Below are 20,208 nucleotides of genomic sequence, written 5' to 3'. Positions count from 1 at the left end.
AAGGATTAGATGGTTAAACAGATTTTATCAAGAGACTCCCACGTGCTGACAGGTTGGTCCCTAGTTGGATACATCTCAAGTTATAAATAATGCAGAAAACACACCGAGCTTCAAGTAATACAATCTAAGAAAAGAAAATAGTAACTCTTTATTTACCTTTTAATTACAGAACATTTTAAACTTTATAACATTAAGAAGAACAGGGATATATGAAGTAGAGGAAGCAAACAATGGTATAAATATATTCTAGAAATAGGCAAATGCTGTTTGTAGTCTTTTTCTTCTAAATTCCTTTACAGTATGGCCTATAGTATTTTATTGTATTCCAACAATCAGTATTTTTATCGTACTCCGTTATTTCCCAATCTTCCCTAATGACTAATGATGTTGAGCATCTTTTCAGGTCCTTATTGAACATTTACATATCTTCTTTGGAGAAATATCTATCTAATCTTTTGCCCATATTTTAACGTTGAAAGAGTTGTTAAGAATTCTTTATATATTCTGGAAATCCTTATTCAGATATATGATTTGCAAATATTGTCTTATATTTTGCGAGTTGTCTTTTCACTTTCTTGATGGTATCCTTCCAGGTACAAAAGTTTTTAATTTTGATGAAGTCCAATTCACCTATTTTTTCCTTTAGTCCCTTGTGCTTTTGGTGTTCTATCAAAGAAGGCTTGGGCTACTCCAAGGTCATAAATATTTATTCCTATCTTTTCCTCTAAACATTTCATAGTTTTAGCTCTTAAAATCAGGTCTATGATCTAGTTTGAGCTAATTATTGTGTATGGTAAGAAGAAGGGGTCCACCTTCATTCTTTTGCATATAGATATCCAGTTATCACAGCACCATTTTTTTTTAATGGGGTTTTCCAATTTTTTAAAAAAATTTTAAATTTTATTTTATTTTTATTTATTTATTTTTGGTTGCATTGGGTCTTCGCTGCTGAATGCAGGCTTTCTCTAACTGTGGTGCGTGGGTTTCTCATTGCGGTGGCTTCTCTTGTTGCAGAGCACAGGCTCTAGGCGCGTGGGTTTCAGTAGTTGTGGCACGCAGGCTCAGTAGTTGTGGCTCGTGGGCTCTAGAGCGCAGGCTCAGTAGTTGTGGCGCACGGGCTTAGCTGCTCCACAGTACGTGGGATCTTCCTGAAGCAGGGCTTGAACCCGTGTCCCCTGCATTGGCAGGTGGATTCTTAGTCACTATGCCACCAGGGAAGTCCCATCACAGCACCATTTACTGAAAAGATTACTCTTTCTCCATGATTATCTTGGCATCCTTGCTGAAAATCAGTTGACTGTTTATTTCTGGTCTCTCAATTCTATTCCATTGATTTATGTCTGTTCTTCTGCTTGTATCACACTGTCTTGATTACTGTAGCTTGGAAGTTAAGTTGTGAAATTGAAAAGTGTGAGTCTTCCAACTTTGTTCTTTTTCATGATCTTTTTTGCTATTCTGGGTCCCTTGAGTTGCCATATGAATTTTAGGATCAGCTTGTCGATTTCTGCAACTGGCATTCTGAGAGGAACCATGTTCAATTTGTAGATCCATTTGGGGAGTATTGCCATCTTAACAATAGAAAGTCTTCCAATCCATGAACATGGGAAATCTTTCCAATTTATGCAGGTCTTTAAAACTTTCAACAATGTTCTGTAGTTTTCAGGGTATAAGTCTGCACTTCTTTTGTTCAATTTATACCTACATATTTTATTCTTTTTGATGCTTTTCCTTCTACGAAGTATTTGTATCTTTTGCTCCCTTTTCCATAGGGGTGTAAATATTTTCCTCATTAAATCTGTAGGAACTCTTTAAGCATAATGACTCATTCAGGAATGCATTTTTTTAAAATAAAACTTTTTTTCTCTTTATTTGGATTATGATGTTTTTTGATGCTGGCAGTCTTTTTTTACACCAAGTAGGAATATTTAGAGAAAAAAGAGCAGTTTGTGTTACAAGATTGCACAGTTTTATAAATGTACAGTCATCCCTTGGTATCTGTGGGGGACTGGTTTCAGGACCCACAGTGGGTTAACAAAATCCTTGGGTGTTCAAGTCCCATGGTCAGCCTTCTGCATCCATGAATTCAACCAACTGCAGAGGATTGTATATATTTATTGAAAAAAATCTGCATATAAGTGGACCCACGCAGTGACACTCATGTTGCTTAAGGGTCAATTGTAATGATATCCTAGGTTCAAGAGAAACACTGCAGGTGATCAGCCAGAAATGTAATACTGAGCAGTACTGTATACTAGAAAGTTGTGGATTATTAGTGGTACTTTTGATGTTCCTTCTCAGGTTCTATTAGTTCAGAGTTTAGAAACAAGGCAGCAATAATACATTCTTCCTATACAGAATAATCAAAATTCTCTTCAATGGATCATGCTCATGCTCTTCATTATCATTCATAATTAAACATGGTTAACATTTTTTAACATTCATAAAATATCGGGGAGTATGATAAATGACTCACTTATATCAACTCATTCAAATCGAGGCAGTTGGTTCTAGAGTCTATGTTCTTAACTGGCTAGAACATAAGTACTGCAACAGAGAATCAGAACTTTGGTATCAAAGTGTGCTAACATTGAATGTTTAATGCTCCAAGGGAATTATGATGGTCTGTAGTTTTACTGATCTTTTGAAAGAACTAGCTTTTTATTTCACTAATTTTCTCTATTGTTTTTGTTTTCAGTTTCATTGATTTTTGTTCTTTTCTTTATTGTTTTCTTCCTTCTGCTTGAGTTGGGGTTATTGTGCTCTTCCTTTCCTCGTTTCATAAGGTGGGAGCTTGGTTATGCTTTAGATTTTCCTCTTTTATAATGTGTGTAGTGGTACGCATTTCCCTCTTAGTGCTGCTTTAGCTGCACCACACAAGGTTTGATATGTTGCATTTTTGTTGTCACTGAGTTCAGTGTTTCCTCAAGGCTTCCTCTTTGACCCATAGATAATTTAGAAGTGTGCTGCTTAGTTTCCAAATATTGGAAACTTTCTTATCTTTCTGTTGATTTCTAGTTTGAATCCATTGATTCAATCCATTGGGTATTCTGCTGTTGTTGGGTGGAATGTTCTATAAATGTTGGTTAGATCCTGTTAGTTGATGGTGTTGTTGAGTTCTATATCCTTAACGATTTCTGTCTGGTTCTCAGTTGTTGAGAGAGAGTGGTGCTGAAGTCCTCAGCTCTTTTTGGGTTTGTCTGTTTCTCCTTTCCGTTCTGTCAGTTTTTGCTTCACATATACTGTGGCACTGTTGTTTAGTACATGTACATTTAGGATTGCTATGTCTTCTTGGTGGATTAATACTTTTATTAGTATATACTATTCTGGTAATCTTCTTTGCTCTCATGCCTACATTATCTGATATTAATATAGCCACTCCTACTTTCTTTTGATTAATATTTGCATGGTGTATCTTTTCCTACCCTTTTACTTTCAATCTACCTATATTGTTTGTTTGAAGTGAGTTCCTTGTAGAAAACAATTGGGTTGTGCTTTTTTAATCTATTCTAACCCATCTCTGTCTTTAAATAGCTGTATTTCGATCATTTACCTTTAATGTAATTTTTTAAACATCTTTATTGGAGTATAATTGCTTTACAGCATTGTGTTAGTTTCTGCTGTATAACAAAGTGAATCAGCTATGTGCGTACATATATCCACATATCCCCTCCCTCTTTCTTGCATCTCCCTCCCACCCTCCTTATCCCACTCCTCTAGGTGGTCAGAAAGCACTGAGCTGATCTCCCTGTGCCATGCAGCTGCTTCCCACTAGCTATCTATTTTACATTTGGTAGTGTATATATGTCAATGCTACTCTCTTACTTCATCGCAGCTTACCCTTCCCCCTCCCCGTGTCCTCAAGTCCATTCTCTACGTCTGTGTCTTTATTCCTGTCCTGCCCCTAGGTTCTTGAGAACCATTTTTTTTTTTTAAGATTCCATATATATGTGTTAGCATACAGTATTTGTTTTTCTCTTTCTGACTTACTTCACTCTGTATGACAGACTTTAGGTCCATCTACCTCATTACAAATAACTCAATTTTGTTTCTTTATATGGCTGAGTAATATTCTATTGTATATATGTGTTATTATTGATATGATAGGTCTTAAATCTGCCATTTTATCATTTGCTGTTTGTTCACTCTGTTTTCCATTTCTGTTTTCTTTTCTGCCTTCCTGTGGGTAACTTGAATATTCTTAGAATTCCATTTTTACTTATTTATAGTATTTTTGAATGTATCTCTGTGTACAGATTTTCAGTGGTTGTTCTGGGTTATTACATTATACATTCATAACTTATTACAGTCTACTAGTGCGGACATTTTACCAGTTTGAATCAAGTGTAGAAATTTTACCTCAATTTAAGTCCCTTTACTTTTCCCATTTACAATTGTTGTAAGTATTTCCTCTACATACATTGAGAACCATAAGACCATATTATTATTTTTGCTTCGGCTATCAAACATAATTTAGAACACTCAAGATGAGAGAGGAAGTTTATTATATTCATTCATATTTTTACTTTTATTTGCCTTTTCTCTCTTCCTGATGTCCCAACATTTCTTCGTTTATCATTTCCTTCTATTTCAAGAACTTCATTTAGCCATTTTTTTTTAACAGTATGTCCATAAGTAACAAATTCTGTTAGTTTTCCTTCATCTGAGAATGTTTTGCTTTCCCTTTCTTTCCTGAAAGATATTTTTGCTGGGTATAGAATTCTGGGTTGACCATTCTATTCTTTCAGCACCATGGTTTCTGATGAGAAACCCACCGTTGTTCAAACTGGTTTTCCCCTATAGGTATCATTTTTCTCTGACTGCTTTCAAGATTTTTTCTTTATCTTTATTCTCCAGAAGTTTGATTATGATGTATTTTGGCATTGGTTTATTTGGGTTTACCCTATTTGACATTAGCTCAGCTTCTTGATTCTGTAGGTTTTGCCAAATTTGGGAAGTTTTTGACATTCCTTCAAAAAGTATTTTTTTCAAATACTTTTTCCAGCCTCACTCTCTTTCTCTCCTTTTGGGGTTCTGATTATATGAATTAGACTTCTCGTTACAGTCCCATAGGTCTCAGAAGCTCTGTTCATTTTTTCCAGTCTATTTTCTTGTTCAAATTAGTTCATTCCTAAGTTGTCCTGTCTTCAAGTTCACCGATTCTTTCCTCTGACCATTCCAGTCTACTGTTGAGTCCATCTACTGTTTTTGGGTTTTTTTAAAATTTATTTATTTTATTTAATTAATTTATTTTTTGGCTGCGTTGGGTCTTCGTTGCTGTGTGCGGGCTTTCTCTAGTTGAGGCGAGCGGGGACTACTCTTCACTGCATTCTGTGGGCTTCTCACTGCAATGGCTTCTCTTGTTGAGGAGCACGGGCTCTAGGCATGCGGGCTTCAGTAGTTGTGGCTCGTGGGCTCTAGAGCACAGGCTCAGTAGTTGTGGTGCACGGGCTTAGTTGCTCTGCAGCATGTGGGATCTTCCTGGACCAGGGATTGAACACATGTCCCCTGCATTGGCAGGCGGATTCTTAACCACTGAGCCACCAGGGAAGCCCATCTATTGAGGTTTTTATTTTCATTATTGGAATTTTTCAGTTCTAAAATTTCCATTTGCTTCTTCTTTTTATCTTCTAAATCTCTGTTAAGAGTTCCTATTTTTCATTTGTTTCAAGTGTGTTTGTAATTGCTCAATGAGAATTTTTTTAGGATAGCTGCTTTAAATTCCTTGTCAGGTAATTCAACTTTTGTGTGCCTTGGTTTTGGCACCTGTTGATGGTCTCTGTTCATTCAAGAGATTTTCCTGGTTCTTAGTTTAACAAATGATCTTCAATTGTATTGTATTATGCTATGGAACTCTGAATCTTATGTAAATCTTCTGTGTCAGCAGACCTCCTCTGACACCATGCCAGCGTCATGACACTGAGGAAAGAAGGACACTGCCTCATTATTTCCAGATGGGTTTGGATGTCCAGGGTGACCTGGACATTTGACCTCCACTGACTTTTGGGGGGCAGGAGAAAGGGGTGTGTCACTACTGCTGGGTGAAGATGAAAGTTTAGGCTCTCTGCTGACACCATCCCAGCAGGGATGGGGAGGGTTGTCTCATTACCAGTAGGTTGAAGTTGAAGGTTCTCCACATGGCATTCATGCTTCACCATTTCTGGTCCTTTTGGCTTTTCTTGGGGCTTTTTTGGTTTGAGTCCATTGGTTTCTCCTAATTGCTGACTTTTCCAGTACCTAATCTGAGATATATGCAGCAAAAAGAAAACCCAGTGAACTCACTGCCATGTTCTTCCTCTGGTCTAGAGGTCTCTAGGTGTAGTCTACTTTCTTTTCTCCACCTCTCAAAATCTTCTTATATTTGTTTTTTACATATTGTATAGGGCTTTTAATTGTACTTAGTGGGAAGAATAAGGAGAAGTGCGTTTACTTCATTTTGTCTGGAACCATATGGAGTACTTTAAAATTGCCTCTTAGGCATTGATCACTAATGCGTCTTGTTTTCACAACGGGTAGTCTCCACATTCTTAGTCTTTAATGGAACAGAATTATATGCTTAATAATAACATTTACTGTTCTGTTTTATATTTTAAAACCCTGTCCACATTTCTCACTGAAAACTTGATCTTTTTTTGTTTTGTTTTCTTTTTAATTGATTAATTAATTAATTTATTTTTGGCCGTGTTGGGTCTTCGTTTCTGTGCGAAGGCTTTCTCTAGTTGTGGCAAGCGGGGGCCACTCTTCATCGCGGTGCACGGGCCTCTCACTATCGCGGCCTCTCTTGTTGCGGAGCACAGGCTCCAGACGCGCAGGCTCAGTAGTTGTGGCTCACGGGCCTAGTTGCTCCGCGGCATGTGGGATCTTCCCAGACCAGGTCTCGAACCCGTGTCCCTGCATTAGCAGGCAGATTCTCAACCACTGCGCCACCAGGGAAGCCCTGATCTTTTGATGGTAAGAGATTTTCCATCATCCATGAAGAGAAGATGACGTGTACTGAAAAAGACATTGCTTCTTGTCACCACATCAGGCTCTGAATTTGTATTACCTTTTTCTATATCAATTATTCTGACTCTTTCCCATTCAATATGATTAGAGATCAGTGATTCCAATTTATGAAGAAACTAAGGCTCCAAGAAGTTATATCACTTCACGAAGTTTAAAGAGCTAGTTATTTTCAGAGTTGATAGTAGCAACTTGGTATTATAACCCAGGATCCTTTCATTACAATACTGTTCCTCCTTTAATTCTGATAGTTATAACTACTTCTAACACCAACAGAGTTTCAAATATAAAAGTTCAACGAAGCTTAGAACTGAATATGAAATAAATTAGCTGTATTATTCTGTAGTTTTGTGTGTGTGCCAAAATAGTACCTTTTAATCTGTTTTCTAATTTTTAAAAAAAGAAAAAGAAATAGATGTTCATTACAGAAACATTAAAGAGATCTAAAGAACAAAAAGAAAATAAGAGCATCAATCACATAGCTGACTGCTAATACTTTAATGCATATATTTCTGGAAACTTTCCTCTCTCTATACATATGTTTTACTTTTTAAAAAAGGGAGAAGGAAAACTAATGGTTATATATAACTAACACTGTGTTACATAGTTAAGACGTGTTTATTTAACAATACCCTATTGCTATTGACTTAGGTCGTTTCCAGACTTTTCTTATTACAGTCCAGCTAAAATGAACATGTTTGATTATTTCCTTAGGATAAATTTCAAGAGGTCAAAATTTGGTGAAAAGACAAACATGTTTTCTTAGGCTTTTGATACCTACTGTGAAAATACACTACAGAAAAAATATACACTATGGAAAAATTTTATATATATATTTTCAAAATGGCACAATATTATTTATTTTTATTTATTTCTTCTTCTATTTATTAATTAATTTATTTTTTATTATAAAATGTACAATGTTCTTTTGAACATACTTGTTAGAATGGGGGGAAAAGTGGTATCACATATGAAGAGACCAACTGGCCTAAGAGTGTATGACAAGAAGAAATACAGGGTTTCCCTGGTGGCGCTGTGGTTGAGAATCCGCCTGCCAATGCAGGAGACACGGGTTCGAGCCCTGGTCCAGGAAGATCCCACATGCCGCGGAGCAGCTAAGCCCGTGTGCCACAACTACTGAGCCTGCGCTCCAGAACTGGCGAGACACAACTCCTGAAGCCCACACGCCTAGAGCCTGTGCTCTGCAACAAGAGAAGCCACCGCAACGAGAAGCCCGCGCACGGCAATGAAGAGTAGCCCCCGCTCACCGCAACTAGAGAAAGCCCACGTGCAGCAACGAAGTCCCAATGCAGCCAAAAATAAATAAATAAAATAAATATATGAAAAAAAAAAGAAGAAATACAAAGGTATCTAGGCACCTCTTCCCCTTAGCTTGCAAGTCTCCACGAACAAAGCATAAAGAGCTTACAAAACAGGAAAGCAAATATAAACAGACAGCAACAGACTCAGCTTCATTTGTACATGCAGCTTTCAGAGGCATGTGGGCTCTATTATCATTATCTAATACCATATATATATATACACATATACATATATTATACACCCACACACATATATATACATTTTAACTGGCTTATCCACCTGTTTTCTTTAATTAAAAATATTTTTAATTTTTAAATTTTTATTTTATATTGGAGTATAGTTGATTAATGATGTGTTAGTTACAGGTGTACAGAAAAGTGATTCAGTTATACCCATATAAGTATCCATTCTTTTTCACATTCTTTTCCCATTTATCCACCTGCTTTCTTTACTGTATTTTACCTCCATATCTTCCCCTCTCACACTCCATCCAAATTCTAGTCTCCTCATTTTTGGTCCACCTCTAGCATCTCATTTCTGTGAAACCTTTCTAGCCGAAAAAGAACTCTCCTCTTCTAGACTTCTGGCACTTACTGTTACTACAAATTGACATCTGTAGATATACCGACATCCTTCTAATTGTATAGACATCTTTATTTCCCAAGCTAGATGGCAAACTCCCTGTGGATGGGACAATGTCTTATACAGATTGGAATTTTCTGTAGTGCCTATCCTATTATAATGACTCAGTAGATAGATAATATATATGTGTTGGTTGACTTTAATGTTTCCTAATTCAGATTCAGTCAGTTTTCCAAAGATTGTTGCATCTCTTTGGACATGGAATATGTGAGTACAACTCTTCTCTATTAGATTATATAGCTGCCTTAGATCTGGAGATAATATTTTATTATACTTGGAAAATATTTAAGTTACTGTTACTTTGGAATAGTAACTATGAGCAACTGAAAAACATAAACAACACATTAAAACATATTTCTGCCCATGACAAAAACCATGCAGTTAAATGACAGCAGCACACACTGGGAGACAAACAATGGTTTCCTTTATAATTTCCTTATTTCATATGTGACCTCTGACCAATCAATAGGGATTCACATCCCATACTGGTAAATGTTACTATGAAAATTTTATAAAGTACCACAGAAAAGTTGTTATACACCCATTGATTTCCTTGGGGAAAAAAAGGTGGGACAATACACACTAATACATTTTAAAATAGCTATCTTACATTTTAAAATTTAAGTCAACTCTATAAAGGACAACTGATTTAGACATTTGTGCTCCAAATAAATCCATCTTTTTTTTAAGGCCACGCCACATGTGGGATCTTTGTTCCCTGACCAGGGATCGAACCTGGGCCCCCTGCAGTGGAAGTGCGGAGTCTTAACCACTGGCCTGCCAGGGAAGTCCCGAAATAAATCCATCTTTTAATGTAAAATAAGCAGAATAAAAATTAAGATGGTCAAACTAGGCTGCATAAATTACTCAGCTTCAACTGACTACAGCATATTTACATTATAGCTAAGAAGCAGCTTCAACTTTATCATTAAGCATGTGCATATTTTGAGCTCATTCTATCATATAAAACATTAAACAACAACCATCTCAACTGAGAAAAGAGAGCAAACCTTACCTTCACTGCTGGCAGCATGTCCAAGGAGTCCAGTATGAACAGCACTAATGCTTGCATCAGCATCATAAATTGATTAAATTGCCATGTTAGACTAAAGAGAAAAGTTGATATGAAAATGGCAAGAAGTGTCAGCCTCTGTAAAAAGAAAATCTTTGTATAATTTACATGTCTCTAGTAATGAAAAGCCTCTCAGACAAGTGTTCTCAAGAGCAGTCAATATCTCTATAAACCAAACAGAAAAACTATGAACTGTTGCTCTGAAAACTCTTGCATTTGTTATTTAAGTTCTAAATATCCTAAAGTGACACTTTGCATATAAATATTCACATACGGTATGTGTACTCCATATTATCATGGAGGCGATAATGCACCAAATCACATCTCAAGAGCAATGGCTTAAAAATTTGACAGTTTTGCAGAAATTTTGTGTGGGTTTGCCACAATTGTTTAAGGGCAGATAATGTAGAGTACATTTTTAACATCAAAAATAAAAACATTTTCTTTGCAAAGTAGGAACAGGTTTAGAAAAAGAAAACTTAATTTAACTCAAGTTAAAAAATTGGTCATGGAATAAGAACTATTAACATGCACTCGGACACTATGAACATCACATTTTCTGAAGCTTCTAAGATAAAATTGGAGAACTAAAAATATATACAAAGTATTATAAAAACTTACTTGAGAAAGGGGCTGTAAGTTTGGTCTCAGGAAATATGTAATTGCTGCTATCTGAATTGCAAAGAACGGCAGCGCCCAATTCTCTCTCAGTGGGATGGTAAACTCAACCCTTGTGGTATCTATTCTGCACAAGGAAAACACAAAGGGCCAAAGTAGTAATTTTTACTATCATTACCTCAAAGATTTCCTAAAGTGAAAGACATATTACATTAAGTATATTTAGATTTTGGTTCTTGGTTCTCAATAATTTGCCCTTATCATCATCATCATCATCCCTGCAACATAAAACTGGCATTGAGAAAATTTAACTAACCTGTCCACAGGTATGCAGTGGTAGAACTGGGGTAGAATTGGTCGTGCTTTATACTTGAGTCTTAATTTTGTCATTGATTAATAACTTTTAAAAGCTCCTTGACTCCCCTAGAATGTGAACCCCCAGAGGGCAAGTGTAGTTAAGTTTTCAACTTTGTACACCTAGTACCAAGAACGATCCCTACATATACTAGGAATCCAATTAATGTCTTTATTTACTTTTAATAGAAACAATAAATTTGACTTTAATTTATTCTTTTTTTAAAATTTATTTTTTGTTGAAGTATAGTTGAATTACAGACTTTCATTTACTCTTAGCAGGAATAATATGTTAGATTAAAATGTTAAGAGGCAGCATAACATAGTGGTCTCACACTCTGCATCTGAATTCTGACCAAGACTTAGCTCCATGTGTGCAGGTGTGTGTGTGTGTGTGTGTGTGTGTGTATGCCTTTATCTATATATAAATATATATGCCTATATAAATATTCTCATATATATATATATATATATATACACATGCATACATAACTTAACCATTTAAGCTTCAATTACCTCACTTCTAAAATAGTAATAATAGTATCCACTCTACAGGGTTGTTAAAATAATACATATAAAGTATGATGTAAAGTGCTTGGCATAGAGTAAGCACTCAATAAGGTTATAATAAAAAGTAATTTGTTGAGAATTACAACATAAAATCAACATTAGAATTCATGTTCAAGTTTTAAGACTGCTACTGAATATTGGTGTTGCTTTTAATAGGTCAGGCAATAATTCGATATATCTCGAATATGTTTTTTAAAAACGCAATTTCATAATGCTCCAGGATTTGGAAATTAATAGATATTAATTAAATAATGTAAGAACTTCCTTACATTTGTACAGTGCTTTATACTTTGCTAATTATGAGCTGCATACAATCTTATTGAGGTTGATAATAAAGATATTAATAAACCTTTTAAGAGATGAGATTTGTGGCTGGAGAAATACCGATCACACAGCAAGTTGGTAACAGAATTGGGATTATTACAGATGATTCTCTTGACTTACAATTCAATGTTTTGTTCCTCAGCTGCAGATATACATAAGTAGGACTTCCTACCTTACTAAATAAGAAAAACTCCACTAGGTAACCCAAAGAGAAAATACTCCACACAAAATGTGGCAGAACAACCTTCTTTCAACTGGAAATGAAGTAACTTCATTTTACCTTATAACTTAGAAAGGGAGAAGGGAATACTTATTCCAACTCACCTATTTGTGACATACCAGAAAGCTGCTAAGAGTCCTGATAGCCACGTACCACTCAGGAGCCAGCTGGTCATGTAAAGAGCTGTGACATAAATTGCTTGGAGTCCAAATAAGGTGTAAATATAAAAATAAACTGGCTCTATATATTTCTGTAAGGGAATGATAAAAAACGTCTGTTAAAGAAGCCCTACTCCTTCTCATTGCCATTTACAAAATATGACAGTGGAAATTTAATATTCAGAAGCTTGGTATTAATTCCAAGAAATAAGCGTACATCACTCCTTCCTGTGTAAAAGTGTACTAGCAGTCTTTCTTCTCAATACAAAAGCAGAAAAGGAAGTCCCTGAGGATTCTGTCTTCTTTTTTTTTTTTTTAAGTATTTATTTACTTGGCTGCACTGGGTCTTAGCTGCGGCATGTGGGATCTAGTACCCTGACCAGGGATCAAACCCAGGCTCCCTGCATTGGGAGCGCGGAGTCTTCACCACTGGACCACCAGGGAAGTCCCTAGTTTCATTCTTTAGACGAGTTTTACACCTAACTTCATCCAGTATTACCTTATTCACATGAGAAGTGGTCACTGTGATTTGCTAACTTTCCAGGTTGTTGTTTTTTTATTTCAAAGATAAATGAGGAGTGAGCACATGTTTCCAAATGAAAATATTTATCAGCTTCTAGACTGCATACTTATAAGCCTGGAAGCATCTATATGTAAAAATATCTTATAAAATATAAATAAAAAGCAAAATTCACAATACGTATAGAGAAAATCAGGATACTACTGTTTTTATACCAAGCCAGTTGAAGATCAGAAAAACATATGTGAAACATTCAACTTAAAATGTCAGATTTTGACTTTCATCTAATATTAAATTCAATGTCGCAGAACACAACATACCTGTATGGGTAGAACTCTATATAAAATACTGAGAAAAACCTCTTGGTAAATATTCATTCGTTGAAGGAGGTTAACTGTCCTCATAGATTCGGTTTTGTTATCATATATTAAGCCATGAAAACCTAAGATTGATATTTGAAAATTCAGTTAAAGATCGTTATAATTAAATTACTCATTCAAAACTATTCATAGATTTAGTATATGCCAGAGAATGTGCTAGGTGTTGGGGATGTAATAGGCCTATCCATGAAAAGCATACCATATATTAGATGGACATTATTTAAATGTTTACACAAACATAGGTAAATTATAACTTCTGTGATGTAATAGAAGAACTGTATGATTCTTCTACAGAAATTTGGGCAAGAGGATTTTATATTTCCCTGCTCTGCCTTCCTGCCATGAGACCTGTAGTACCTCCTTTGGGAGAGTATATGAAGCCTCCCTCCCACCCCCAGTGATGGGTTTGGCCATTTGACTTGCTCTGACCAATGGCAGGTGAGTGGATGTGACACAGGTCACATCTGAGCAGAATCTTTAAGAGATAATGCATGCTTCCACCAGCAATCTTGCTCTTTCCCTCTGCAGTGATAACAGTATGTTCCATATAGGGGCTGGATAATGAGAGTGAGAAATAAATCTGTTGTTATAGAATTCCATTGTTATATTGAGGTCATCTGCTACTTTAACCAAGCCAACTAATTAACAGAAGGTATGAACAGTTCACAGAAGAAAACATGCACACAGTCCTTACACATCTGAAAAGATGCTCAACCTCACTCCTACTAGAATTGCAAATTAAAACTACACTAAGATATCATTTCTCACCTAGCAGCTTGGAAAAAAATCAAGAAGTTTGACAATATACTCTGTTAGTGAGGCTGTAAGGCTCTTTCATACACTGTAGTTGGGAATGCAAAATGGTATAATCCCTATGGAAGAGAATTTGGCAACACCTAGCAAAATTACATGTGCATTTACTCTTTGATCCAGGAAGCCCACGTCTAGGAATAGATTCCAAAGACAGACTGGCAAAAAGACAAAATGACATAGGTACAAGGTCATTCCTGCAGTGCCATCTGTAAAAGCAAAAGATCAGAAACAATGCCAAAGTCCATCAACAGGAGGTGTTTTGGACTGAAATGTGTCCCCCCAAATTCCTATGTTGAAGCCCTAACCCCAATGTGTCTGTATTTGGATAGGGTCTACAAGGAGGTAAAAAGGTTAAGTGAGGTCATAGGGTGGGGCCTTAATCTGATAGGACTGGTGTCCTTATAAGAAGAGGAACCAACAAGAGAGGGCTCTCTCCCTCCCTCTAGGCACACACATAGCGGAAAGGCCTTGTGAGGACATGGCAAGAAGGTGGCCATCTACAAGCCAGAAAGAGGCTTCACCAGAAACCAACCCCGACAGTACCTTGATCGTAGACTTCTGGCCTCCAGAACTGAAAGAAAATAAATTTGTACTGTTTAAGCCACCCAGTCTGTGTTATTTTGTTACGGCAGTCCTACTAGACTAATACAGGAGTGTTATGGACTGAGACTTGATATGCCCCGCTATGTTGAAGCCCTAAGGCCCCCCCCACCCCCGCAATGTGATGGTATTGAAGATGAGCCTTTGGGAGGTAATTAGGTAGAGACAAAGGTTATAAGAGGGGGACCCTCATGATGGGATTAGTGCTCTTATCAGAAGAGACACTGGAGAGCTTGCTCTCTGTCTCTGTCTTCCATGTGAGGATGCAAAGAGAGGTGGCCAGCAACAAGCCAAGAGAGTCCTCACCAGAACCCAACTGTGCTGGTACTCTGATCTTAGACTTCCAGCCTTCGGAACTGTGAGAAAATAAATTTCTGCTTTTTTAAGCCACCCAGTCAATGTTAGTTTGTTATGGCAGCCCGAGCAGACAAAGACAAAGAAGGCTACTTGAATAAAGTTATGGTTACCCACACCAAGGAGTACTACGCAACTGCAAGAAAATAAGTAAGTAAATAAATAAGGAATATCATGATACTCTACTATAGAGTGAACAAGATTTCAGTCAAGTGAAAAAAGCAAAATAGAGGACAATGTATACAGTAAGCAGGGGTTTTTCTGTAATAAAAGGGAAAATATGAATATATAAAGTATTTGCTTATATTGAAAATACTAACTGTAGAAGAATAAACCAAAAACTAATACAAATAGTTACCTAAAGAGTGAGGAAAGAAACAGGGTAGAGGTGACAGGGATGGAGATGGACTTCCCTGAATGCTCCCTGTTGTATAGTTTTGACTTTGGACCCATGTAAACATTTTTTTCATAAGTATAAAAAATATATAAAAATTTTTAACAAAGCAATCATTGAAAACCAAAAGCAAGATAAAACAAAGAAACCTACTGAGTTGGTAGCTTGGTCACATAAAAAGAACTCTTTCCAGTGTTCTTGGGAATAGAGGAATGTGACTGTAAATTCCTAGTAGGCTACATCCTAAGGACAAAAAGAATTACAAAGACAGCTTGAACTGTTTTCAGGCAATCATACTGTTAGTAGCAATATTATCATTGCTACACTGAAAGTATTATACATAGCAGCATAAAACAAATAGGTGATAATGTCATAGAAGCCAAAATTTTCAACTTAAAGAAAAAAAGATACAAATATAAAGTCAAAAAAGTAAAAACCTTGTTATCCTAATTTTGAACTAAAAATAGCTATATTCATATTTTCTTTTAGGAAAAAAAATCACATTTCCTACTCTGCTCACTAAAGGTCTGGAAACAAGGACCAAACTAGTAGCAATAAGTGCCTCTAGTACCCAGATTGTGGTCTCTAAATAGCCACTAAAGAGAACTGGGGCTCCTTGGAGAAACAGCTGATTCTAGGTCACGAGTAGGAAATACACAAAATGGGCTTGAAACATCCTGTCATGCCAAATGAGTTTTCAAAGGCTACTGGAGTCATGTCAAAAAGACAGCAGTTGGTGGTTAAGAATCCACCTGCGAAGGCAGAGGACAAAGGTTCAAGCCCTGGTCCGGGAAGATCCCACATGCCGCAGAGCAACTAAGCCCGTGTGCCACAACTACTGAGCCTGCGCTCTAGAGCCCACGAGCCACAACTACTGAGCCTGTGTGCCACAACTACTGAAGCCTGCATGCCTAGAACCTATGTTCTGCAACGAGACAAGCCACCGCAATGAGAAGCCTGTGCACCACAATGAAGAGTAGCCCCGGCTCGCCGCAACTAGAGAAAGCCCGCAGAGCAACGAAAACCCAATGCAGCCAAAAATAAAAATTAAAAAAAAAAAAAGACAGCAGCTGATTTGAAGGGCATCCCACTGGCCAAAGACTGGACAACTTGTTATAAGAAGAATAATGCAAAAGATTGAAACACATGAAATATGTTAGAAATCCATGTGTTTATGATAATATTTAAAAAGCAAACCTTTAGGGGATGCTAGAGAGGTAACTCATTCTAAAACAAAGGGAAAGGATCAATACTTATCCCACCTTTCCTTTAGGAAATGACATTCTGGGTTGCCAAATAGTTGATGAGAAAACGTTTTTATTTAGAGAGGAAGTCCATCTGATAATGATGGAAGGAATTACAGAATCAGAGTATCATCATGCTATAGTCCTTATGCAATGAACAGATTTAAGTAATGATCATCAATGGTGATAAACCTAGGTGAAAGGCTAAGAACTTAATAATGGATGGCCCAGTCTAAACTCCAAAAGAATGAGCTGCACATTATGTACCCCCTGATGTGGAAGTATACAACACCATCTAGGAAGTATTCTTGCCAAAAAGCAGAACCTAAATCTGAGCAAGCCTACAGATCTAACTGCCAATTAAGAGGAAATTCAGACAACAGAGAAACACTGAATGGCACCACTGGGGCTCCACCAAAATCCAGAAAGTAGAAAACTCTCAGACAAAGCAATCAGTGTTTTCAGTGAAGAATTACAAGAAAAAAAGATGGTGAGAAATCTATAGCTTAAAAGAAACAAAGACATAGCGAAAGACTGCAATGTATGAGCTTTATTTGGATTTCAAAAACATTAAAAATCTGTAAGATAAGAGGAAAATGAGAAAATTGAGTAGATATTTGATATTAAGTAATTTCTTAATTGTGATAATGACAACTTGGTTATGTTTATAAAAGGGAGTTGCCATTCTTTAGAAAAATATACTGATATATTTACACATGAAGCAATATGATGTCTTGGAGTTACTCCAAAATTATCCAGGTTGAGGATGGTGGTAGAGAGGAAACAAGATTGGTCATAAACTGGTAACCACTGTAGTTGAGTGATACTTGAGTGCAAATCCATTAGAGGATTCTCTCTACCTTTTTATATGTTTGAAAGTTTCTAAAAGAATAATCTTAACAAATAAATGAATTGAAACAGATCAACCAGAGTTCATAGTGATACTAAGAAAGAAAATACTCATTATTCACCTTTAGAGCAGAGTTTTTCAACTTCAACACTACCGGTATTTTGACATTTTGGCCCCGATAATTCTGTGTTGGGGGGACTGTCCTGAGCACTGCAGGATGTTTAGCAGCATCTCTGCCCTCGACTCACTAAATTCCAGTAGCACACTCACCCTCTCCCCCCTATAGTGTAACAATCAAAACCATCTCTGGACATTCCAGATGTCCCCCAGGGACACAACTGCCCTTCAATAAGAACCCCTGCTTTGGGGAATGCTGGAGAAACAACTCATAATTTTGAGAACTTGTAAGTACAGCTGATTCTCATTACTCACCGCAGTTATGTTCTATAAAATTGCAATGAAAACTGTATTAGCAATACTGAATGAGTAGGAAACACAGGGTTACTTTCCTACAAGCTTCTGGTCATGCATTTTCATCAACTGATCAACACATGACCTTGATTTATATGAGTTTTTGTCTAAAGACACCTTTAGTATATACTGTTGATTCATTAACATTTAACTCATGGCCGACAGCACTCTAACTCACACCTGAACAAAGCTTATCTAACACAAGGTATTTTCTCTGTATGCCTTCACCACAGCCTTCTTGCACTTAGGAAAACTAGACAGCACTGCACCACTATGCTTGGGGGCCACTTTAAACAGGGAAATCACCAACAAAAACCACAAAAATGCAAAAAAAACATGGCACTAAACAGACTGTGAAAAGGACTCTGTAGTCTGATAGCTGAAACACGAAAGCACTGCATCACCTTATTTGGCCTCAGCTGGGAACACACACATCAAGCAACTAAAAATTTTCACTGCTGTGCACATGCCTGTGAATGACTGTGAAAGCACCAGGACTATTGATTCTGGGGTTACAAATAAGTTTCAGAGAGTAGGTGAATTTGCAAATATAGAATCCATGAATAATGAGGATCAACTGTATGGGGGAAAAATCAACACTTATCCTGCCTTTTTTGATAAACTGTAGCTCGGGGTAATCAAATAGCTGATGAGAAAAAGGTTTTCTATCTAACAGAGTTCCAGCTAATAAATGCAGGAGGAATGAGAGCCACTTCTGTAACTCTATTGAAATAATGGACAGAGGCAATAGTCATCAATGGCTACTAAAACCATTAAGTGCAAGGCTGGTGGGTAATTCACCTTATTATGTGTGAATGCAACTATCCACACAGGAATCGACTGATTAGCTTCTATGGCACTAAAAGAAAGGCAACCAAAATTTCATGTCTCCTATCGTGATAAAATTAGAAGTACAAAACATCGTCCATGAAGAATTCTTGCCAAAAATATATCTGATTCCAAACAAAGCATAGAAAAAGGCAATTCTGTTATGTGCACCCATATTAAGCTTATAAAGCATATATTGAGTAGGAGAGACCCTTTTGGAGGGTTCCATTAAATGGAGTAAAGGTAAAGAGTATGTGCTCTAAACCACTTAGAAACACAGAAAATGTGGGAAAATGGTAACTGCAAAATAAAGGAATGAATGGGGACACTGGGGACAAAAAAGACAACTGTAATTCTCATTTGTACTACCAAAACGTCTCCTGTTTTCAGACAAAACTCCTTTCACATACAAAGGCCTTTTCCAAAATGACCATGAAAACAATTAACAGCAAAACCAAGAAACTGTGAACAGATAACTTGGGATGGAGTAGAGCTGAGAAGCAAGGAGAGGAGAACTACATAAAATATTACATAACTTCTTCCAAAGCAAAACATTTTCATGGATTGATTATATTAACAAGGAAAAAAACTATACAAGTTCAAAGAAAAACTACACAAGATCTATAAAGCATTTAGAATGCATTAGTCCAAAAGTATATTTTAGCAGAAATATTGTAAAGAATGCAGTAGACCCCAAATAAAACTATTAGCTGTGATTACCTTGCATGAGGGTTGGAGCCTGCAGCATCTGCTTGTAGTAGGAGTAATACAGTCCACATTCTGTTCTGAATGAGATTTCTCGCTCCACTTCCTGAAATAAAGTTAGGTCTACTGGGTTTACATGACCTAGTTTTGTTTAATTATCTATTGTCACTGTAGAAACAGGATATAGAACTACAACTTAAAAAGAAAAACACAAAAACAAAAACCTCTGACAATAGTCTTAAGAAATCTTGGCAAATAAAAACAATAAAAGGCTGATAATTATTGAAGCTGGGTGTATATTATAGGGGTTTATTTTACTGTTCTCTCTATTTTTGTGGATGTTTAAAATTTCCTATAACAAGCCATTTTTAACAATGGAGAAAACTAGTTCCATTTAAGTTAATGTTTCAGAGTTAACGTTTTTCTTTAATTTCATACAAATTAAAACCTTAAAAAAGTACCACCATTCTTATGTAATATTAGTGAGAAACAAAATAGGGACAGTAGAAAAAAGTCTCTCAAATAAAAAGAACTATAACTGCGTTAGACACCTGCCTAAAAGCTAACAATATTATATAAGATTAACAATTTTCTTTTTATTCTAAGAATACAAGGTATTCTTAGTAAAATGGAGCAGACCTTTTACATGTGAATTTTACTTTGACAAGTGTAACCTTGGTGGAAAGATGTTCATGTAGGAAAATGGATACAGGAAATATTAAACTGCTTTTATATAAACATTCAATTTTAGAAGAACTGAAAATTTAAA

General features: G+C 36.4%; 1 protein-coding gene across 6 annotated transcripts in view; it reads right to left on the bottom strand.

Annotated features, from left to right (window-relative positions):
• Positions 1–20,208, bottom strand: part of DPY19L3 (dpy-19 like C-mannosyltransferase 3) — an 81,220-nt gene that overhangs the window by 28,793 nt on the left and 32,219 nt on the right. For 4 of the 6 annotated variants that reach the window (XM_082366492.1, XM_082366491.1, XM_082366494.1 and 1 more), the window contains 5 exons: positions 19,455–19,545; positions 13,121–13,242; positions 12,227–12,372; positions 10,658–10,781; positions 9,980–10,114 (listed from right to left, as the gene is read on the bottom strand). In XM_082366492.1, coding sequence (XP_082222618.1) covers positions 9,980–10,114; positions 10,658–10,781; positions 12,227–12,372; positions 13,121–13,242; positions 19,455–19,545 — 618 coding nt within the window. Of the gene's footprint in view, positions 1–9,979; positions 10,115–10,657; positions 10,782–12,226; positions 12,373–13,120; positions 13,243–14,536; positions 14,565–15,494; positions 15,585–19,454; positions 19,546–20,208 lie in introns of all 6 variants that reach the window. The other 2 variants (XM_082366496.1, XM_082366493.1) reach the window with 2 other exon arrangements.

Source organism: Balaenoptera borealis (genome assembly GCF_965194805.1).
Source record: "Balaenoptera borealis genome assembly, chromosome: 19".
NCBI lineage: Eukaryota > Metazoa > Chordata > Mammalia > Artiodactyla > Balaenopteridae > Balaenoptera > Balaenoptera borealis.
The sequence above is the reverse complement of the archived record's forward strand: the minus strand, read 5'-3'. Positions and strand labels throughout refer to the sequence as shown.